The sequence below is a fragment of the Mirounga leonina genome, unplaced genomic scaffold, assembly GCF_011800145.1.
Source record: "Mirounga leonina isolate KUSES-001 unplaced genomic scaffold, KU_Mleo_1.0 Mir_98, whole genome shotgun sequence".
Lineage (NCBI taxonomy): Eukaryota > Metazoa > Chordata > Mammalia > Carnivora > Phocidae > Mirounga > Mirounga leonina.
Window position 1 is genome coordinate 325,439 of NW_023270921.1, and position 18,044 is coordinate 343,482.

The following is an 18,044-nucleotide window of genomic DNA, read 5'->3' on the forward strand; positions in this document are numbered from 1 at the left end:
ATTTTTTGAGGCAAATATTAAGTGAATAATCAAGGAAAGATAAACTTAGGGAAGTAACACCAACAACTGGTACTTGGCTTGTACCAAAGTGAACCCTACCACTACAAATCTAATAAGCCATTACTAAGGTGACCTTAATAAAGTTTAGATTACTACTGTAGACTTTTAGCTGGTCTCCTTGTTTCAATTTTTACATCCTCCATTCTCCACACAACAATTTTTTAATAATGTAAATCAGATTGTGTCATGCTTCCACTCAACACCATCAAATAGCTTCTTATGTCAGAACCAACTCATTTTCCACCAATATCTATTTACAATTCTTCTTTGAGAATTTAACCCCCAATATATTTACAAATGTCTAGAATGAAAACTACATTTTCTACTTGCTTGCAGAGTGAGGTATGGCCATAAGATACACTCTCCAGGATATAATCTTATAATAAATAGAAGCATTTGCTTTGCTCCTATGTACTTTCTGGTGATTGAAATGTAGAACCGATGGCTGGAACTCATTCAGCCATCTCAGTCCTTGAGGCTAAAGCCACATTCTGAGAATGACTGAACAGTAAGGGTGGAAGGAGCTTTGTCCCTGACAATGTTTTGAAGCTGAATAGAATGCCTATATCTTAATGTCTTCATGTGAAAGAGAAGTAATCATCTTTCTTAAGCTATTCTAAATATAAATTTTTCATCACTTGCAGCTGTACCTAATTCTAACTTTTCACATGACTGAGAATAAAATTAAAATCCTTTCCATGGCCTACGTGTTCCTTGGCTAATTTTATCCCTCATTTCCTACCCTTCTTCCTCATTCAGCTATACTGGACTTCTTGCTGCTCCTTTGACACATCAAGCACATTATTATCTCATGGTCTGTGTACTTTGTCTCTCAGCCTGTCATGCTTTCCCCAGATATATATGTCACTTTAGTCTGGTCTCTGCTTAGACCTCCTCCAGAAAAGCCTTTTAACTACTGTACTTAAAGAAAAGCACAAGTTAATCTTTCTTTGTTTGCTTTATTTTTTCTTTATAGCATTTATTAATCCCAGTTAACATATATTTTATTTGCCTCTTTGTTTCTATCTTCTCCACCAGAAGGTAAGTTCCATGAGGTAAGCACCTCACTTTGTTCGTCACTCCATCTCCCAGACCAAGATCCATTATAGGCACACTTGCACAATATATACTTCTTGAATGTATAAATGCATGAATAACTGATTATACATCTACATGTATCTGTTATTCTTACACTATCATGAAGTATATATCCTATCTATTATACCCAGATAGTTAGGCTCGTAAGCTGATATGACACTGGTCATTTTTTTTTTGATGGTGAGTTTGTTAAAGGTCTCCTGAAGAACCTGCGAAGTTGCACATAAATTATTATGTTGTTGGTTTCATTTGACACACAGGAAATAGGAAGAAGTTTGGTGAGATTAGACCCGAAGATTAGTTTTTTTTTTTTTTAATTTGATGGAAAGAAACCAAAAAGGAAATGGTTTCAGCTCAGGTCATGATCTCAGGGTCATGAGATCGAGACCCGCATTGGGCTCCATGCTCAGCGGGGACTCCGCTTGAGATTCTCTCTCCCTCTCCCTCTCTGCTTGAGATTCTCTCTCCCTCTCCCCCCCTACCCCTGCTCTCTCTCTCAAATAAATAAATAAATCTTTTAAAAAATAAAGGGTCCTTTCCTCCCAGCCTGTGACCTAATTCTGAGAAAATAAACTAGCTTCAAATTGTGATCTCCCTAAATACCTCAGCTTCCTTCCCCAAATGTAACTTCTTGGATTTCTGAGGCTAAAGAGGAAAATGCTGGCTGATACCCAATTTTGTCCCTCACTAGATCCTGGTTAACAACAGTTTTGCCAGATAAAACAGTAAACGCCACCACATTCTGTGTGGTGTAAAGAGAAAATTGACAAAAATGAACATATAAGTTCTCATTTTTGATCTCAATGGTTCGAAGCTCATGAAAGTAAAACATTTTGCCACAGTTCCCAGGATTTTGCAAAAAATCAACTGTCCTACTTCATTCCTTTGGCAACATTCTTTCTCAAGTCAGCCCAACGCAAGGCCAGAATTTCAGCTCTTGTCTTTTAATAGCTCTCTTTTGGGATGAGAAGCTTCCAGTCTAACCTCAATCCTATGGACACTGATTGCTTTTCTGAAACATATTATTACAGTAATTGGAGTCCATTTAGTCTGTGTGCACAATGGTAGAGGCAAAGATACAAAGGAATTAGTACTTTGGCAAATTCCTATGATTAGAACAGAAAAGTAAGAATGACAGATACATTTCACATGGTTTAAAGTCAGACCAAGAGCCCAAAATGAGATGATGTCAATTGCCATTTCATAAGGGAACATCACCATTTCTCTCTACAACTGACTTTATTGGACAAGTTTTTGGATCATTAACTCAAAGTGTACTTTCACCATGAATTGTTAAGCTCTAAATAATACCATAGAAAATGGCAAGACACTACTTAATAGGTGTGAGATGAGAAGATTAATTTTCATGGCCAAAGATTCATTTTTTAAAAATTTTATTATGTTATGTTAATCACCATACATTACATCATTAGTTTTGGATGTAGTGTTCCATGATTCATTGCTTGCATATAACACCCAGTGCTCCATTCAATACGTGTCCTCTTTAATACCCATCACCAGGCTAACCCATCCCCCCAACTCCCTCCCCTCTAGAACCCTCAGTTTGTTTCTCAGAGTCCATAGTCTCTCATGGTTCGTCTCTTAATTGTGTTTTCCCCCATATAAATAGATTTGTATCATTTCTATCATCTCTTCATGTACTTTCATAATGTTTAAAAAATGCAAAACTTTGGTTTCTGTTGAGATGAAATGTACTTGTTTGTTACAATACTTTACACTAATTTAGTTTGTATTTATCTAAAGGTTTTGTTTGCTCCAACTCAGGAAACTTCAGGGCTTCATTAGGAGCAAAATTAAAATGTAATTTGATTATGAGTTTCAGGATTTCAGGAGAAGTTTTGAAAACATAGAGTGTTTCTGAAAGCATAGAATTTTAATGCTTGCTGAGCTACTTAACATAAAAGAGCAAACAGGCTGGCTCCTGGTGTCATGAGACGCAGATGTCTGCCTCACTAATAAACATGTGCTGCCAAATGTTATCTCTAGACACAACTGTCTCCTGCCATTACAAATCATTGTGATCCCTGATTGATCACCCTTATCTCCTACTCCACATGGTAGCAACAATAATGGTTCCACAACCCTATTTGAAGAAACAAATATGAGTAAATATAGTTATGATAGGGAGATGACATGAAAATGAATATTTACTCTGGCTTTTTGTATGTGCAGAAATATTTTGTAAATGTGAAAGGTGTTGATTCAACCTTGATTATGGATTTATTTCCAAAATAAAGCAACCTGTTTGTTGTTGTTGTTAGCATAAAGCTCAGTTGCTCATATAGCTATGGTTAGGTACAATGAGAGATTTAATGTAATTTCCATCTCTTACATAGATACAGTGGTTCAGAATAAAGATCCTTATGCTCAGATGATCTTTCCCAAGTTTGTACATAAATGTTGTCAAACAGTCAATGATGGGAAGAAACTTATAAACATGTATTGTCATTTAAATAAGAATAAGAAACAGATTTCTTTTTTCCTGGCCAGGACTATCTGATAAGACATTATAATCTGAGCTCATAGGCTTATTGTAACCATTCCTATTCTTTACTTTTTCACTGGTTTTTAGCTGATCTTTTAGGTTGATTTTCTAATGTAATTATAGGTTAACCTATAATTAAAAAGTTAAAACTTCTACAATATTCCTTTCTGATTCTAATCATTCAATGCCTAGACTACTCAGTCAATTCAAACATCTTCCAACATTTTGAAAAAATTATGGATTCATAGGAAATTGTGAAGATGGTACCGAGAAATCCCATTTACCCTTAATCCTGTTTCCCCCAGTGGTTACATCTTAGGTAATTGTAGTATACTACCAAAAAAAGAAAATTGGCATTGGCATGATGTGTATGTATAGTTCAATGTCTTTTTCACATATGTAGATTCATGGAACCACCAAGATTATAAAATTAATCTATAAAACTAATGTATCATCACAGAGATCTCCTGAATGCTCTCTTTATAATTGCATTCACACCCTCTTCCAGCATTGCTAACCCTTAAGGAACACTAATTTGTTCTCCATCTCTATAATCTTTGTTATTTTGAGAATGTCATATAAATTGAATACTTTGGGATGGGCTTTTTTCACTTACCATAATGTCCTTGCAATTTGTCCTAAGTGGCTGCATGTATCAAGAGTTTGTTCCTTTTTATTGCCAAGTAATATTCCATGTTTTGAATGTAGTATAATTTGTTTAAATAGTCACCTATTGTAAGATATTTTAGTTGCTTGCTGTTTGAGGCTATTATGATTAAACCTGCTATGTACAGTCATGTACAGTTTTTTGTGTAGACCTAAGTTTTCATTTCTCAAAGATAAATGGAATGTGATTGCTGGGTCAGATGGGAAGTATATATTATTTTAAACTGCTACACTACTTTTCAGAACATCTGTATGTCTCCACAAGCAATGTATGTGAGATCTCATTTCTGTGCATCCTTGCCAGCATTTGGTATTGTCAATATTCTTTATTTTAGCTATTCTTATATATGTGTAGTAATAGCTCATTGGGATCTTAATTTGCATTTCCTTAATGACTAGTGATGTTGAACATCTTTGTATGTGCATATTTGCCCTCTAAGTATCCCCTTTGCTGAAATATCTTTGTGTCTTTTGCTTATTCTCTAATTGGATTATTTTTGTCTCTACTATTGAATTTTGAGAGTTCTTCATATATTCTAAATATGAAACCTTTGTCAGATATGTGGTGTGCAAATATTTTTTCCCAGTGTGTAGCTTGTCTTTTTATCCTCTTAAGAGGGTCTTTTGCAAAGTAAAACTTAAATTTTGATGGAGTATAAATTTTTCTTTTATGGATTTTTTTTTATGTCATGACTATGCATTCTTTTACCAAGCCCTAGGTCCCAAAGATTTTATTTTACTTTTCTGCTAAAGTATTTATAGGTTGTTTTTTATCCTATCACTTTAAAAAAAAAATTGTAATAAAAATTACCATAAATAAGTAAAGAATATTTACTATCTTAATCATTTTTAAGTGTACATTTCAGTAGCATTAAGTATATTTACATTGATGTAAAACAGATCCCCAACTTTTCATCTTGCAGGATTGAAATTCTATACCCACTAAAGACCTCCCCTCCACCCTTCCACTCCCACCCCTCACCTCCAGCCAGAGATAACTCCAGGCACACATTTTCACTGGGCTCTCTTGAGAAGGATGAATTGTTTTATAAAACTTGAATTTTTCTGTGAGTATAATCCAAGGAAAACATTTTTTCTATTATCTAGTGCCTTTAAATTTACTTTAAACCATTATTAAAAGTTTAAAATTCAAAATGTATTTTCTAATACTCACTTAAATCTTTAATTTGAGGACATTTTATTAAATTTAATTGCATGTTAGATACAGTCTTTGAGTTATAGGCAAAAAAAAAAGTTTTTTTGAAACATTCCAATACAGGTATTTTCTGTGCTATTTACATAATACAGAAAGGCATTAAGGAGAATTTAGACATATATGCTAAAAAAAGAAAATATTAAAATTATTAGGAAATATATCATAAAAAATCTATGGTCCTTGATTTTTTTTAAAGTAAAATTTATGGTCAAGTTTTTATCTTAAGACATACAAAAGCAGTTAATATAATCATATTTTGTGATATTTTTGTAGTATTAAATAACAGTTACTTATATATGTGATAAGTCTAATATTTTCATTTATCAAATAAAACAGAAAAAATAAGAATTTGTGCTATTCTTGAAGTAAATTACAAATTAAATAGCAAAATCAATTTTATGAACAAAAGTTCTTAAACAAATAGATAACACACCAAAATAATATATAGATTTTAACCAATACCCTAAACAAGTTGCCCTAGCATTTTCTCATTTGGAAAATGAGAGAGTAAGAAATATAGATGTTACAAGTTAATCATGTGACTATAAGTAATTTTGACAATGTTATTCATGATTGATCCTCACTGATTTTATAAGTAAATTTTATTGTAAAAGCATAATCAGGCATTCCTGATTCATTGAGAATCACATGGGTATTATTATGACACATTAATCATGAAGATAAGCAAATTCAAAGAATTGTCCAGTTCATTTCACAGGTTATCAAAAACACGACTTTCTTTTCCAACTTCTCTTATGACTGTGAATCATACTTTTGAATGATAATAAATTTTAATTGTATTACTTTTGGAAAGTAATAAATCTCTAAGCTTACTAATTGTCTCATTCTAGACATTTCTCTATAGTGAGACTCACCGGGCATTTTCTAAAGATGGTTCTTTCCCTGAAAGTGAATTTCTGTTTATCAGTCAAACTTGCTACAGATGTTATTGCTGTATCTAGGCTAGAACATCCGTAGAGTACTTAGGTCCCTGCAGACTAAAAATGTGACCATACGGTCCGTTTTCTGTCTGTTGTCCTGGTGAAATGATATATAGCACCTTCTTTTGTTCTCAGTGTTTGGATGATAAAGTCAATAGTCACACTAGCTATTGAGAAAAGAAATGGTGGCATGGGGGGGGGGGCGGGCGGGAGGAACCGAAGGAAAGACTTTCCAAATAGTATCATGCTTGCCCAGCACCACCTCAGGGACACAAATACGCCATAGCATAGGTCGTACAAACCTTAAGGATAAGATTATGGATCTTATTTAACTGACCATCTAAAAGAGTAAAAATTTTTTAAAAAGATGCTTGATATAGATAATAGCCTCATTTTCTAAGACACAGGTAAGTAGAGGCTAAAGCTGTTCAACATGGTTGCTAAACCTAGACTCCTGAGAAGGACTCTTTGGATTTCAATCCCAGTTCCAAATACTTCCATCTCCCTAAGCTTTGGTTTTCTCTTCTCTAATACAGCAGATGATAATAGTTCCTGTAGCATAAGATGTGGGGATTCAGTGAGGTCACACATGTCAAAACATTTAGTACAGTGCCTGTCACATGCTAAGCACTTGACTAATATCAGTTATTATTATTTAATAATATTATATATTCTCAATGAAGAACTCAATTTGGCATGTAACTGACCTTCTAGATTCAGTGCAAATACATTCCTAAATATCACAGAATTGAACATAGCAAGTTCCAGTTTTCTTTTTCTCTAGATAGGATATATTCACAATTAATGAGAATCAAAGTAGGTATCATGTAAATAATGTATAATTTAAGATTCCAAAATAATTGAGTCACTCATCTATTTTTCATTCATCTAATAAATATTCAGAGCATGCTGTAAGTAGGTCACTGTGCCTTTCAATTAATACTGGAACACATACTTGAACTTACTCCCCCCTGAAGATGAATGATGGTAATAGGGAGTAAGTCCCTAACTCATTGCAAAGCCTTTTTCAATGAGATAAATTCATTTTCTATAAGGTAGTATAGTAGCTATTCAGTAAACCATTTTGTATAAATCTATTTAAATGCCTCAGAGATGAAGACCTAGGGAATAAGTGAGCAGAAGGGACATTTTTTTCTTTTGATGAATTTGATTAAAGACAAACTTTCAGTGAGCAAAACTAAACAATGAAACCTTTCTTTAAAAAATTTTGTTTCTTTTAAGATAAAGTTTTGAATTGGATTCTGAGATGCTCTAAGGTACTGTAAGGTATTGCCGCAGGAAAGAGGAATAAGAAATTAGTGGAGGGAGCACAAATATTAATGCGCTTTATAGTACCATGCAAAGGGCTAGTTGCTAAATATCTTTATATTTAAAGTCAATACCTTATCTTATTAAAATAAAGGATAAAAATGAGGTTAACATTTGAACTATCCATGAAAAATAGAGAATAGAAATTTAAATAAATTGAAAGGGGCATACCCTGTATAACGGTTTAGGAATCAGAATTCTATTTGCTCACGAGATATTAACACATTATTAAAATCTGATGGGATGTTTTATCGTATTACTATGTAGTTTTCAAAGTAACAGAAGCAAACATTGACTCATAAAACCTTGTTTATCTCTGTTAAAATATTGTATTTTAATTCTTTAAAAAATTTTTTTAGAGATTTCTTGTTTGAGAGAGGGAGAGAGAGAGCACAGGACAGGAGGGTCAGAGGGAGAGGGGACAAAGAGATTCCCAGGTAGACTCCACACTGAGAGCAGAGCCCAATGCAGGGCTTGATCTCACAACTGTGAGATCATGACCTGAGTCAAAACCAACAGTTGGTTGCTCAACCGACTGAGCCACTCAGGCAGCCCTGTATTTTCATCCTGATGTCACAATTTAGATTGTTCTAAAAATAACTACAAATTAATGAAATTTGATTTTTACTTATATCTATTCAACACACATTTATGACATCTCTAATTTATCCTCTTTGTGGTAAGTACATGACACAGGAAGGAGACAAATGTATGTTTATAATACAGGGTAATAAACACAAAGAAATGTGGAGTTATTTGAGCAAATAACATGGTATACACTCCCACTGAGTATGAAAGATCCACCAGGAAATAACGTCAGATTAAAGTTTTGAACGCTAAACTCAAGTTAGTCAATGGAAGGAGCACAGGGGGATAGCATTCTGCACCAAATCTGTATATGTCAAGACTAAGTCAAGACACTGGAGAGAGATTAGCCATTTGGAAAACTGCGGTATTAAGAAATGGCAAAGGTAAGCCTGCAGAGGTTTGGCATGGAAGCTTCCATATTAAGTTAACATAGCAAGATTTGTATTTAAAAAGATGATCGGGCAGCTATACAAAAAATGGATTAATAGGAAAATGAGATGGAGGTAGGAAAATCAAGACTGTTGCTGTTGCAGTTGTGAGAATGGGGTGGTGAAGGCAATGGGTGGAATAATGAACAGTGAGAAGGTCAAAGAAACAAAGATTCATAACTAATGAGTCTTAGTTAATAGAGGAGAAGAAAACATCACAATGAGTTCTGGGTTTTGACCCAAGTAACCAGATGCTGAAGAAAAAGAGAAAGATACCATGGGAGAAGATTTACATTAAAGCATAAACTGACTATGAAAGTATCTGAGAATTTTAAAACATCATTAAATCTCCTTATTCTGCAAAGCCCTGTAAGCTGGAAAGATTAATAGAATTTCCCAGGGTGTCTAATATATAAATGTGGAGCAGTTTTCCTACTTCAGCTTTTCTGCTTACTTAGTATTTTCAGCCAATTTACAATTGGTTATTATGAGTTAATCCATTTATCTTCCACATGAGGTTAATTAATGGAAGCATTCCACTTCTAATCTAAGAGTCTGAGGTAATTTTCCAGAAGTTCTTCCAGAGAGAATCTAAAAAGCCAAAACTCAATTTTAATTTTCTGAGTACTTTTTCGGCTTAAGGTTACTGAAATGAACTGCCTTTGCTAGGAAAAACAGCAAGCATTGACACTTAAAAATTCAATTTACTATACAAATAAATATTTCAGATTATTTTACCATGGGGCAGTAATTTCTCTTGCTTGAAAAACATCTAGCCTAAACAGTGTGGCAAAATGGACAGATACATACTGCTTATGAACTACAAATTGTTTTTGGTTTTAAATATACCCAATCATAACTATACCACTTTGAATTGGACTTAGTCAAATAACAGGTTTGACTAATTTTTCACTGAATTCAAATTGTTTGTATTAATGAAGTGAACTGACTGGTTGTCTGCCATCATAGAGCTACCATCCAAGAGAACGTTACCAAATAATGAATTAAACCAAAACACTGCATGGCTTATGGCTCTGAGACTAAGAATAAAATGAAATCTGCCATTACTTAAGGGATATACTCTAGTTCAATAAAATGTGCAAGTACAGTTAACACGCTTTACACAAAATAGTGCTGCAACAAAGTAATGGGCAGCTTCGAAGTCACCACCTTAGGCATATTATTCCAATTAGTAATATTTTAACATTAGTTAAGATGCCATATAAATTATAATTTTCACTACCACAATTTTATCATTTTCTCAGCCAGTACATAATGTACATTTCTATAAGGTATTTTCTCCCCAAATCATTGAACTCCTCTTCTCCAAATATTAATCTTCTAGTCACCAAAAATTGCGGGTTCCTTGCCACCATCCCAGACTTCCCCTTTGGCTTCTGATTGTTCTGACCTCTGCTAGATGGGACCCACCAGCACTAAGGACACCCAGCAGGCTTCACATCATTGTCTTCAACCCAATTGAGTATACCGTAGTATGATTTTATAGTCCACTCAAAGCCACTGACAATGTTTCATGTCTATTCATATTTCATTTGGTTTGGTTACAGTGATTTTATAAAATATTTCAGTTATATATGCAATAGAAACTAAGCTAATTTTGAAGAAAAGTCTAAGGCATTTGCAACCGCATAGAAGAAGCCCTTTAGTACTTCTGGATTGATTTCAAACAACGGAATCATGACTATAAAGCATTAATAATGCATTTTTAGATATTTAGCCATCCATGGGTATCAAGACACCAGGTATCAAGTCAAAGATCCCAGGAAACCATGAACCACAGAAGCATCCCTGTAGCAGGGCTATATTATGACTATATGGACCTGGACCCAGAGCATCAACACCAGGTGCAACTTAAAAAATCCAAAACCCATGGCATTGAAAAAATGCTCTACATAAAGACTAAAAGTCACTTTTGCCTGGTGTGTATAAGCAATGGAAATGAGTAGAACAAAGGTTGGGAAACATGTTTTTGTGGTGATGGGAGATTTGGAGCAAGTATGTGGTTATATTTCCTTGCCTTAAACCAGTATTTGTGGAGGCAAAGTATGTTTTTCCTGTGGAGATTGAAATCATTAGCAAAGGCAGAAAGTATTCATTTCCTAGTGAAGATGTTTTTATCCAATATGACAGAGGGTGAACATTACATGAAAATTATTACAAATATGTCTAGACATAGTAAGCATGACCGGAAAAAAAAAAACTTTTTAAGGCAAATAGCAAAAGTTTTCTCTTTAATGAATTCTTTGGTTATAAACAGGTCTTGAGTGACATTAGTTCTGTGTAGTATTAACCGGTTTTGCTGGTATCTCTTCTGTGCATCCCTAGATGACCAAGATGAAATTAATTATCCTGGGTGATAGCTCATAGGATATATTGAATATAATTTACCTTGCTTTAATGTAAAATAATTACAGAAGGGAAATATATCTTTAGATCTGATATAGCATATATTATTACAAAGCTACTGCTGAGCATATTGCATAAACTTTTCATCCTTTTAAAAATAAAAACTCAGATATTCTTAACAGGAAACAAACAAAGCTGAAGTACAAACTGTACATCTTCCCATGACTCTTGACATGATGTTTCGCATTCACTGGCTCACAGATTCCTGAGTTAAATAAAGCATAATGAAACATAATTAGTTTGTCCTGATTATTCTATAACTTATTATCACTTTAGCAAAGCAGAAAGTGCTAGAAAGGAGTGATCCAAACCACTGCCAAAACTAACAGTATCTATTTTCTACATACTCAGGAAAAAAATGTTGATCAACTATGAAAATTTTGATTCTAATCAGTAAAGAAAATAAGCTACTATGTATTTGTTCATAATGCCAAATATATGAGTATATGAGAATAAAAAAAGGAGAATCCAGAAAACCTAAGAGAGAAAAAAAAATAAGACCACATGAAAAGTAGTAAAAGGAACTAGCCCATGATGACAAATATATATACATATATATATGTGTGTATATATATATATGTAGGGCAAAGGATGTATTTTTAGATTGGTTGCTACATGTTCTCTGATAGAAAAAAGATGTCATTTATTTTTGTATAACTATACATTTTCTCCTATAATATTCTAAACAACTATATTCAAACACATAGTGAATGATAAGGTCTCCTATGAAACTAAAAAGTGTAGCCAGAATAATAGTCTATGTACAGTGAATTTTACCTTTCATTTGGAATATCATTTGGAAGTAACTTACACTTTTTCTGTGCCTGGGGGCATTATTTTCTACGCCGTTGCTATCATCTGATTTCCTGTACGGAAAACAAAAAGAAAATCACTAGGTATTTACATGGCATTAAATCAAGTCAGTACATCATCTATATAGTGGCCATCAGGTTAAAATGTAAAAGGTCAATAGAGACAATTCATTTTTCCTAAAAATGTTTTACTCATAATGCTGATTTTGTTTTTCTACCGTTGCTTAGAGAAGAACTGTTGTCACAGATGACAGTGACCAGTCCTGTTTATTTTATGCAGAGGGAGAACTGCTTCTCCCCCAGCATGAGTGAGGACGTGGGTATATGGCCATAACTTGTAAGCAGTCTTGAGGCCCTGCAAGATAACAGCCAATCAGAAGGTCAGCCAACATGTGAGATACAGGTGCTATAATTCAACATATTTATCACAATGAATTAGAGGCTAAACATGGTTGTCTACTCAATGTGCATCGGGGCAAGACGACGAATGTGGCCTTCAGATTCTTAAGACAAGAACGACCAAACTAGGTAACAAGAGTGCATAATGAATACCCTTCTAGTGTTACAGGCAGGCCTGAGCTCATTAAGCTATCACCACCAGATAATAAATTCAACCACGTAATCCAAATTTGGGGGAGGGGCTGTCAGGCGAGATTATATGGCTTAAGTATATGAGTGGATCAGATAAATGAATGAGCTCCTCATTGAAATATTTGAAGTGACTAGCTTGTTTTGATGTTACACATTTAGTACGGTTTTAAGATTTATTTTCATCAAGGAACTCTATGACTCTTCCTGGCATCTAAACATATAAGCATTATATATAAATATATATATGTATGTGTGTGTGTATAGAGAGAGAGATAAAGTTTTCTTGACAGAATATATATATGTGTGTGTGTGTGTGTGCGTGCGTGCATGTGTGTGTGTGTATATATATATATATATATTCTGTCAAGTAAAATTTATCTCCTAACTAAAAATTCTAGAGCCCCATGTTGGGCGTTGGGATTACTTAAAAAAAAAAGTGCATTGCTAGCTAAAAATTCTAAAAGAACATTAGTAAAAGGTTGCTGCAAATGATTCAAGTGCCCTTGATACTTGCATTAAATCTAAAGATATTGAAATAAGAAATAAACTAAAAAAATAAATACTGCCAGAGCTCTCTGTGGAACAGTACAGGTAGAGAATATTATGTACACTATCCCAATTACCAATAAAAGAAAAGAAAGTAAATCATTTATACTATAGATTGAATCAGTTTGACATTATTCCTAAGATATTCTAGAAAAACGTATTTTAAAAAGATTTTAAAATTAGGGTAAGCTACATAAATGAAAATTAAATTAAGAATTGGTAAGTCTACTCCATACTGTTCTGGTGCCACCCCTTCTACGTGTGTCTTAAATGAACCAGAATCCACTGAGACAGGAGCAGCCCCCAAATGTGACTGCAAGAGACTGAATGACCAGAAACACTGGGGAAGCTGAGCTGGGACAACAGCATTTGGGCAAGGTTGTTAACTCTTTCGAATATCTGAATGACCGTCTTGTTTTCTGTATGACCCCAAGTATAAGAATGGGACACAGTACTTGGGAACCAGAAAGATAGAACATTCAACGCACTCTAAACAAGATGTCCAAGTTCACCAGAAAGAGGTGCAGCTTCCTTCCAACTATAAGAGTTGATGCCAACCAAGTTGGTGCCAACAACACTGTTTTTTTTTGTTTTTCCTATCTGAGGTTATGGAACTCCTGATATGATTATTTTGTGCCCTTACTTTAGAAGCTCATATCGTGTTGATTTATTTTACCTGCCATTTGTGAACTGAGTAAAAATAACTATTTGAATAATGTCTACAAATATCTAAATGACAGCTCTCCCACTCTTTAACCATGGCTAGAGACCTCACCTCCGAACTTGTGCTGGCCAATGAAGATAAACCTCAAGTGCCATTCTGTGTGGTTATATGTGCTCAGGCCTTCCATTTCCAACATTTCTTTCAGCTGCTTTAATCTCATCTCATTTTCCCGGTCCAGCCCTTGGCTGTGTTACTCAGACTTTAATCCCAGTCTCAGGCACCTCCATCACTGGACTCCATGCTCAGTCCTCCAGGTGAGAGGAACTAGTCACTCCTGTCTTGACCAAACTAAATTATATCCCTGATACTTCTCTTCTCAGCCCTCCTCCTGTTCCACTCTGAACAAAGGGGCTGTAAGAGAACCTGGGGCACAATATCTGTTCTTTCAAAAATAGTGACTAATAAAATTCTAGCCCAGTGATTTTCCATATAAGAGAGACTTAGAATCAGTGATAGACAGGGCGCGTGGGTGGCTCAGCTGGTTAAGCGACTGCCTTCGGCTCAGGTCATGATCCTGGAGTCCCTGGATCGAGTCCCGCGTCGGGCTCCCTGCTCGGTGGGGAGCCTGCCTCTCCCTCTGACCCTCCCCCCTCTTGTGCGCTCTCTCTTTCATTCTCTCTCTCAAATAAATAAATAAAATCTTAAAAAAAAAAAAAGCATCAGTGATAGACATTTTAAAGAAATACAGATGCCCAGGCACCACTCCCAGAGGTTCTGATCCAGGAGATCCAGTAAAGTCTGAGCAACCATATTTTTAAGGAACATCCTAAGTGGCCAAAAATATAGCCACGGTTAAGAAATTCTGACTTAGGGCGCCTGGGTGGCTCAGTTGGTTAAGCGACTGCCTTCAGCTGGGGTCATGATCCTGGAGTCCCGGGATCGAGTCCCGCAGTGGGCTCCCTGCTCAGCAAGGAGCCTGCTTCTCCCTCTGACCCTCCCCCCTCTCATGTGCTCTCTCTCATTCTCTCTCTCTCAAATAAATAAATAAAATCTTTAAAAAAAAAAAAGAAAGAAATGCTGACTTACACAAATAATACTTCCTTATGGTTATTGAACACCCCTGGGCATCAAAGCCTATGCTAAGCATTTCTACATACAGAATATCATTTAATCCAAAAGCCTTATAAGCAAATCCTGTAATTAAAGCCATTTTGTTGAGGACAAAATTGAAGCACAGAGAGGCAAAAAGTGAATGGTAGAGGGGGGTCCTAATTTACGCAGGCAAACTCCACATGCCTCTCCACAACATGGATGTGTACAGAAAACAACACACATATAATATACTCTTGTGTTTTTGTCCAAACAGCAAACTTTTTTTTGATTTAAATTCAATTAGCCAACATATAGTACATCACTAGTTTCAGATGTAGACTTCAGTAACTCATCAGTTGCATATAACAACAACTGCTCCTCACATCACGTGCCCTCCTTAATGCCCATCACCCAGTTACCCCATCCCTCCACCCACCTCCCCTCCAGCAACCCTCAGTTTGTTTCCTATAGTTAAGAGTCTCTCATGGTTTGTCTCCCCCTCTGATTTCTTCCCGTTCAGTTTTCTCTCCCTTCCCCTATGATCCTCTGCACTATTCCTTATATTCCACATACGAGTGAAACCATATGATAATTGTCTTTCTCTGATTGACTTATTTCGCTCAGCATAATATCCTCCAGTTCCATCCATGGTGGTGTAAATGGTGAGATGTTATCCTTTCTGATGGCTGAGTAATATTCCATTGAATATATATATATATATATACCACATCTTCTTTATCCATTACTCTGTCAATGGACATCTGGGCTCTTTCCATAGTTTGGCTGTTGTGGACATTGCTGCTATAAACATTGGGGTGCAGGTGCCCCTTCGGAGCACTACCTCTGTATCTTTGGGGTAAATACCTACTCCAACTGCAAACTTTTATTCAATTTTATATTTATCTCTATTTTACTCAAGTGAAAATTAATCTGTAATACTTACAACTGCTCAACTTGTTCAAATTCTTTCCCATCATCTGCATAACAAAAGAGGAATTTAATAAGATTGGTTTATTATTCTTACGGAGCATGTATGTTGAATTCAACTTTCCCCATGTTAAGAATGCCCTGTATGGTTTTCCCTCTTTGGAACGAGAGACATATGACGTGAAACGCCTGCACATCCATCACGTTCTCCTCTTTCCCTGCTCTCCAGACCTTACCTACAATTTTCATCAAGCATAGTCTAGTGCCTGGGATTTTCAAAATCAGACTGACTGATTTGTAATTCTTTAAATTACTAAAAATTTAGTATAAAATCAGAAAAGAATACAGAATGTAAGATAAATTTTCTTGGGGAACCATTGGTTTCTCAACCTGCAATCTATCAAGCACATGCCACAAAAATGGAGAACTGACCAGACAATGTCTCTTTTATGAGAACTCCAGAATGTTTGATAAAATATTTTCTAAGTGAGTTATCTAAGGGAAAGACTGTTTGTCTTTGAGGTCTTTTACGTTAAGCTATCACAGAATCTTCTATTATTCTAGTGCCAAAGCATGTATCACCTCTTTGGTGTTGAGGTACCAGTAACACCAAAGCAAAAGGAGAAAAAGTATATTTTCATCCTAAAATTTTTTAGGAAGTTGAAACAGAAAAACCATCAATAAAAGCTCACATCACTGTCACCATCAATGTTAAATAAACACCCCTCCAAATAACAAAAGTTAGATATTTCCCCAAAACTCTAAAGCCATTATAATGTATTAAGTCATAACATAAGAACATTATCTAAAAAAAGAAGCCTTACCTGTGTGCATCTTTTTCTTTTGGGTGTACATTTCACAAAACAGAATAATAGCCACTAAAATAATAACTTCAACAACTATTCCAAGAAATGGTTTGAGGGGTACCAAATAACTCAGCACAACGAGTTCAACGTGTATTTGGCTCTCGCCTAATTGGAACACTGCATGGCACCAGTAAGATCCCTTATCATCTTCTGAAAGTTGCATTATCTTGAGCCTGGTTTCATTAGCGTTTGTTCCATTGATCGCATACTTATCATTCACGTGAACATCAACAGGAACCTAATATAAGGAGACATCAAAACCCATTCCTATCATATTGCATAAAAGACACATGTCCTAAATGATCGCGTTTTGAGCAAAAGCTATAAGGCATATTAAAGTTTATGAGAAGTTTACATAACAGAGTCCGAGAGCTTCATCTCCCAACGGTAGCAAAGGGAAGGGATATTTTAAGTGCTAAACACTCCGTGTTTGAAACTATAGTGTAGGTCATCATGGGTAAATATTAGAATTAAAGATACAGAAAAATTCCAGCCATCTGGGTTTCTCGATCTAACCCCCAACTAGCTATTCAAAGTACTTCCCCCTTCACAAGAGCAGGCACACATCAACTCAACTCATGAATTAATGAAGCTATTAGATGTGATCATTCCTACAAAGGAAGATCACTGGCTCCTGACACTGGGAGTTCCTCAGACTGGAAATGAGGATGAAATCTCCAGGCCTTTGAGGCTGATGTAGCGGGAGTGGTAGAAATCCCGGGAGCCCAGGATATGTGATTGTCTGCGCACCTGTCTTCTCATAGCTGAATGTCTTTCTTTCTCAGGCAAGCTGGCTTCTGAGAGTCCCTGGATTTTCCCCCAGCCTCTCAAGAGCCATACTAAGCTATTTTGGAGCTGATTTATTTAACCCATTTAAATTAAAACTTATTCTCAGGCCATCCGATGCCTTCGCTGTGCTATCACTCAACCGCACTGCTCAGTAAATGCTCATCTGCATGCAAATATTCTTGGAGGTTATCTGATCAAGAACTGTGAGTTTATTATTTGCTCCCCCCACCCCATTAAAGCGACCTGGCTCCCTGTGCATAGCACTGCCTGTACTGCTTGTTCAAATGTACCCTCCCTAACTCGGAGCTGATACATGTAAGTAATGCATGGTTAATGGGCACCCCAGGTGATGCAGAGGCAGGTGGTCGGTCTGCATTTTGAAAAAACACTTGACTTAAAGTTGTGACCTGTACCCACTTCCCTACACTTCCCTCACATCCTAATAGGACCCGTGCTTAGGGCCAAATGGAGAGGAAATTACTACAGCCAATGGAGAGA

General features: G+C 35.7%; 1 protein-coding gene across 2 annotated transcripts in view; it reads right to left on the reverse strand.

The window, feature by feature from the left end:
- Positions 1 to 5,504: 5,504 nt before the first annotated feature.
- The window catches only part of LOC118006632 (embigin-like), a 48,723-nt gene continuing 36,183 nt past the window's right edge, over positions 5,505 to 18,044 (reverse strand). For both annotated transcript variants that reach the window (XM_034999349.1, XM_034999348.1), the window contains 4 exons: positions 16,716 to 16,995; positions 15,908 to 15,941; positions 12,071 to 12,125; positions 5,505 to 11,464 (listed from right to left, as the gene is read on the reverse strand). In XM_034999349.1, coding sequence (XP_034855240.1) covers positions 11,447 to 11,464; positions 12,071 to 12,125; positions 15,908 to 15,941; positions 16,716 to 16,995 — 387 coding nt within the window. In that variant the 3' untranslated portion in view covers positions 5,505 to 11,446. The remainder of the gene's footprint in view (positions 11,465 to 12,070; positions 12,126 to 15,907; positions 15,942 to 16,715; positions 16,996 to 18,044) is intronic.